Below are 6070 nucleotides of genomic sequence, written 5' to 3'. Positions count from 1 at the left end.
CAGCCACTTGCTGATGTTGCAGATGTAGCTCTTGGTCTCACTGGCACTCTCTATAGGAGAAACACAAGAAGCAGGAAATTAAATTTACCTGGGATCTGGGTGCCAGGATTTACAACTGGGATTTCTCAGCCCCTCACAAGTCCTGGCACGCATGAGCAGGCCTGGGGCTGAGGACCTGCGTGTAATTGCATGATCTCAGCACTGGCAGGAAGAGATGCTCCCTCTGCTCTGTTCTGTAGCAGCAGGGATTTCCTTTCAGCCCAGCACCAACAACAGCCCAGCACCAACCCAGTGCAGGACACTGAGACTAGGGCCAGCTTTATGTCCATTCCTCCCTGCGTGCCCTGGTTGCCCTTGGGGCATTTCTCAACACCAGTCCCGCATTCGCAATCACCTACCTGGGTGTGTGAGTGGTCCCAGGTCCCCTGCGGTGGCCACTGTGCAGGGGTGCAATGCAATAGCCAGGATTTGAGCTAGCCATCGATTACCCTGTTTTTGCAGTCGCCCTACCACTGCCCTTGTCGTGGCCTGTCATTGGGCTTATTTCCAGCAAGAGGAGCCAGAGTGCCTTTCTCGTTCCGCGCAGGGTGACAGCATGCTAATGGCATCACTGTGGTAGTCTGGTGGGGTGTAATGTATCATCATTAGAGTACAGTAATGCGGTACCCAGCTTGCATGAGAACAACTTCCAGCCTCCCACCAGGCTGTATTTTAACAGACCTCATCCCTCCATCAGTGCTTGCAGAAGGAGATGCTGTCAAGTTGTTAATGCCGCTGGCAGTTTGCTTGACTCACTAGTTGGGCCATTTAAAAGCAAGATGCTTGCAGGGTGAGAGCAATGCTGCGGGCTTGGGTGGCTTCAGCCACGCATCCTTTCACCTTTCATCAGGAAGGTTAGAAGAGATTTTTAGTTTAAAACTTACCTAACTGAAAGAAACAACAACAAAAAGGCAAAATGAAATAAGCTGCAAGTGTAGCAAAGCCTCTCACCCCAGCTGTTGGCTCCTTCTGACATGAGAAAGTACATTTGGCTCTCAGAGAATAGAAAAGTGCCATTCTGAACTTGTACTCCTTTTTCTGTAAAGGACAGGAAAAGCTCCCTTTAAGCTCAGCTCATTGTTTTCTTTTACAAAATGTCCTGCAGGCTACAAGGCTTTCCAACATGACAGAAAACCTACAAACTTTGATAAAAAGGTGTTAGTGTGGGCAGGACGCTTTAAGAAGGAGGAGGACATCCCCAAGCACATATCGTAAGTAGCCCTCCCTGAATGATGCTTTTGAATGTGAACGTACAGCTTGAGCTCCCAGTCAGCATTACCCAGAGTGGTGCTCATGTGGTGGGCTTCATGCTCCTCCGTGCTGATGGGCCCTACTGCTGCTGGTAAACCTCAATTTTTGGGGAATATGAACGTTTTGTCATGTCCTGTGAAGTAAACTGTTTCAGGTACCATACATTTCAGACTAAGCTGAAGTGTCGTTTGCAAGACATGTGGCTTTGTATCTTATATGCAATTTATTGAGCAGGATTTGTTATTCCTGTTGTTCCTGATGACCGCTGGGAGTAGCAATACCCTGCCTGTGTGGGAGGGTGACTAAATCTTTCCCCTAGAAGCTAATTTTTTTAGTCCTCCTGTAAGAACTTGCAGAAAGAGGAGGCTGAAACACATTGCACATTAATAAACAGTTGCTGGAAGACTTGAAGATACATTACTCAGCTCCCCATGGTCTCATTTCACACATGCTGCTGCAGGATGGAAACTCTGCTCTGTCCTCCACAGGTCTGAGCTCCTTGAGGCAGCAAGGAGCAATGTCAGGATAAAGGTTTGCTACATCATGATTGCACTGACTGTGCTGGGCTGTTTGGCCATGGTCATCACAGGCAAAGAAGTGAGTATCGTTTCCCGGTGAACCAACCTGCTTAATGTATGGTCTATGTATGCTCTCTTTGTAAGTAAGTACCTGGGAAGCACAACTGGTTAATGTGCTGGTTAATGTGTTCCTTCTGACCCACTTTGCCATGAACCTGTGCAGAACAGTGCTCTCTATCGTGGTATCTCAGCAAGAGGCTGGTCCAAAGGTGGAGTAGCTCAGGCAGTGTCAATGGTGCCTGGTCTTGCCCTGCATCTGGGGACCATGAAGCTCCCTTGGTCCTGCCTGCCTAGCCTGTGCCACTACAGCCACCAAGAGCTGTGTCATTCAATCTTCCCACCCTACTGGTGGGTGAGGAGGGTCTCCAGCCTGATTTGCATGCCTCAGTGTACCTGTAAACACTTACCTGTGTGGGTTTCCTGATAACCAGAGCTGCAAATGGTGAAAAATTGGTAAAACAAGGAAACACATTAACTTCTGTCACTGCAACATATAAAAAGGGACAGTGGGGTGTCAAAGGCAGTGGTGCAAATGTGGGGAAATTCAGTGGTAGGGAATGTGTGTGTGCAATGATTTTCACCATTTCCTTTCAAGGCCGCTAAAAAGGATCAAACGCTGCTGAGGATGAACATAGAAAAGAAAGCCAAATGGAGGGCTGAGGTGGAGAAAGAGCAGGAGGCAGCTGTTGGGAAGCCACAATGATCAGGAACAGATTTATTTTGGCAGCAGAAGATAAGTGGTTTGCACATGTGGTGTATGTACCTGTCTTCATTTAACCCTTTTGAGCTTTTTCACTGAAACTCTTTCAGGACAAAGACTTCACTGCTCTAAAACTGCTCCATAGGAAGTGGGAAACTCCAAGAGCTGCTTTCTGTGGCCTCTGGTCATTGGCGCCAAGTTCAGCTGAAGCACAGACATCTCTTCTAAAGCGGGAAGTTTGGGAAGGACAAATGCAGGACTCCTCAGCTCAGGGTCAGCTTTCTGTGGTACCACTGATGCTCAGCATGGCCTTGTTGCTGTCACCTCACAGCCAGGAAGGATGCAGCCCTACATCGGAGAGCATCCCGTTCCCTGGAGTGCCTGCAGGGCAGACAGCCTTGGCCAAAAGAGACTGAGGGCATGGGGAAGAAGAGTCTGGAGTATATTTTGCAACCACCAAGAGGTCCATCATCTCTACCTCTGAGCCTGCTGCCATCACTATCCCCTCTCCCTCCCCAGCCCTTTGTGGGATCCCATGGCTGAGGCAGGGTAGCCCAGGGAACCCGTGCCTGGTACATGAGCCTGGCCTGGAGGCACCTCTTGTCCGTTGAACCTCACTGATTTTGCTTTTTCATCTTCTGCTTCCAATTGTTGCCATGAAAGTTGTCTAACACTTGCTTAGTTGTGATTTTAGTTAGGAGTAATTATTAATACATGGTTTGCTAAAACTGGTTCTTTTTAATCTTCATAGTTCATTAATTCATAATAAAACAGCTGTCCAATTACATCTGAAACAAAGGCATCTCTTCACAGCTTCTTTTAAAGTGTCACCAAACTCTCTGGGATGATGTTTAACAGATAGGAGATGCTAATGAAATATTGAAACTTACATTTTCATTAAATGATTAAACTTCAAGATAGGCTTTAGTTCATGCTTCTGGGTGCTGCCAGTCTGAGTCCCCCTGTAATCCCTCAAGACCTGTAAGACAGGCTGGTGAAGCTGGGCGTGCTGCATGGGATGTATGGTGACAGAACTCAGCCACCTCACCCCAGCTGCTGTATCCAGCCTCAGCCTTTTTGCAGCATCCTGAGCATCACACCAGGGCTTGGCCTTTGCAAGGTTTATTACTCGGAGCAATTGCACTTGTGCTTCAGGGGAGTCTGGAGGCTCCTGCTCAGGTCTCTTAAGGTTTATTGTGTCAAAAATGATGTCCACCTATTGCTGGTGTACCACGACGTGAACAGGCTGCTGGCAAGGACAGGATGGGGCGTCAGCAGGAGGTCAGCAGCTCTTGGGCTCTGGGTCTCCATCTCCTGTGATCGCTGGGCAGCTTTGTCCCCTCCTGTGCTTCTCAGGAGCACTTTTCTCCATGTTGCATACCCGTTTAGGATGAGGAGCTTGTGTGAGGGAACATTACCTGTCACAGCTCCGTGTTTGCAGTCCTTGTTTCCAGCTCACAGCCCCATGCAGTACAATTCACCAACAGTCATGTTTGCTCCCTGTAGTATTCCTCATGAAGCACAACTCAGGGAAGTGAAAATAATGGTCTATGACAAGTACAGAGTGAACAAGTCTCTGCTGAGGGCCAGTTTGGGTCAGGTGTCCTGCCTCTGCTTCCTCCTGGCTTCCCCTCCTCTCTGGCAAAGCATGAGACTGAGAAAGTCCTTGGTCAGAGTAAACATTACTTAGCAACAACTAAAAACATCGGTGTTATCAGCGTTGTTCCCAGACTGAAAGTAAAAAACACAGCACTGCACCAGCTACTAAGAAGGAGAAAAAATGACTGCTGTAGCTGAACCCAGGACAGTGGGCTTTTTCATTTTACATGACCTGGTTTTCTCGGGTAGTGCAATAAACCTCAAGAACTACCTCAAAGTTAGTGTTCATTTGGGGATAAAGTGAACCAGCTCTGGTCAGTTTCTTAGATTCATATATAGTTTTTTAATTCTTAAAGGTGCTTGAGCAACCTGCTCTAGTGGAAGGTGTCCCTGCCCATGGCAGGGGGTTGGAACTGGGTGAGCTTTAAGGTCCCTTCCAACCCAAACCAGTCTGTTATTGTATGATTCTATGGCTTTCACGTGCCCTTTTTAAGAAGGCACATACCACACTTAAAGGAACCCATTTCACACATCCACATCCATGTTTTGAGCTTCCCTGACTTAAGCAGGAAAGGAGATGAGCATAACCATATATGAAGAACAAGCAAATTGACTGTGACTTGTTTCACTCTCTGCTGTGCGCTTCCGTTTGCCTGGGAAAAGAAGAAAATCCTGCTTCAGGTGTGAGCTATTATCCATCCCTCTCTAACAGCCTGGGTCTCTGTTGACTAGAGCAAAAAGCTGCTGCATTACATGTCGTCATTAAGGAAATGTCAATTCCTCCTCCCTGAGCCACTGGTGATGGGCCACTTCTGAGCGATCAGATGACCCAGCGGTTTTGGGCTCTCACAAAGAGCTCTCACTGTTATGGAAGGAATAATCCTTTACCAGTCCTGGCTGCATCATTATTCATTTTAATACCACAATATTCCCCAGAATATCAATCAGACTAATCAGTGGCTTGCACTCAGGCAGTGGCAGGTGGCTGCTGGTGTAACACAGCCTTGGCTGGAGCTGTACCCTGTCGTACTGGAGGTGCCAGCATAGGACATTGCACTGCTGAATGCCTCTCCAGCTCTGGGACTTACCACTGCTTGTTAAAATCAGTTTCCATCTGTGTTTTCAAAGTCCTTTAACCCTTCTCTTTAAAAGCTTCTAATTATCATGGCTTCCTGAGTGTATAATTGCTAATCCTCACCACGCCGCGTTGTGTTGTTTGCTTTCATTTCCCCTCACATCTATATCACTTCAGTGTCACACCTGACCCACAAGTCATTTAAAAAAGGGGCTGGGGGTTGCTATTAGGTAGGAGTGATTCTTCCCTTTTTAACAACATGCTCTGTATTTCCCTGCTTGCTCCTGAGCACAATGAGAGGGGCTGGCTCCTTTCTGAGGTGGAAAATGGTGCTGGAGAGTGCGCTGGTTTGCTGTGACACTTGGGGAAACCAAGGGTGAGTTCTTTCAACTACCATCTCCTCATTTACTGCTCTATACCAGGAGGAAAGAATGTTTCTTCCCCTGCAGGATTTTTGCCATTTTAATGAACTTGTATATGCTGGTGGCTGGTGCCATAGAGATTTGCATTATAATAACAGTTATTGGGGAAGATTTTCCCTGGTAGCTGGAGTTGATCTAATTCTGTTTCCATTAAAATCAGTGCTGCAGTTCCTCCTGGCTGTGGATTAAGGTTATCATCTGCCACTTCTTGAAGTTTCAGGGATTTTCAGAGACTTGGCTGCCCCAGGGAGCCAGGCTGCTGTGGGGCAGAGCTGGGTGTGCTGAGCTTTTTCTGTCGATGTGGTAAGATCAAGATCCTATGGAAGGCTCTGCATTGTGAGCATCCCAGTGCCTCCAACGACATGTGTGACATTGGAAAGCCTGTGCTCAGGAGATCTTCGTTCCT

At 47.5% G+C, this 6070-nt stretch overlaps 1 protein-coding gene across 1 annotated transcript; it reads left to right on the top strand.

The window, feature by feature from the left end:
• Positions 1 to 1144: 1144 nt before the first annotated feature.
• Positions 1145 to 2571, top strand: LOC104403475 (protein FAM162A-like; the record flags this gene model as incomplete). The annotated part of the gene is made up of 3 exons (XM_010011622.1): positions 1145 to 1250; positions 1779 to 1887; positions 2464 to 2571. Coding segments are annotated over 3 exons (323 nt in total), but the record flags the coding sequence as incomplete, so codon positions are not given.
• Positions 2572 to 6070: the final 3499 nt, after the last annotated feature.

This window comes from Nestor notabilis, unplaced genomic scaffold, assembly GCF_000696875.1.
Source record: "Nestor notabilis isolate BGI_N333 unplaced genomic scaffold, ASM69687v1 scaffold6003, whole genome shotgun sequence".
In the NCBI taxonomy this organism is placed as follows: Eukaryota; Metazoa; Chordata; class Aves; order Psittaciformes; family Psittacidae; genus Nestor; species Nestor notabilis.
Note: the sequence above shows the minus strand (reverse complement) of the source record. Positions and strands in the feature narration are given on the sequence as shown.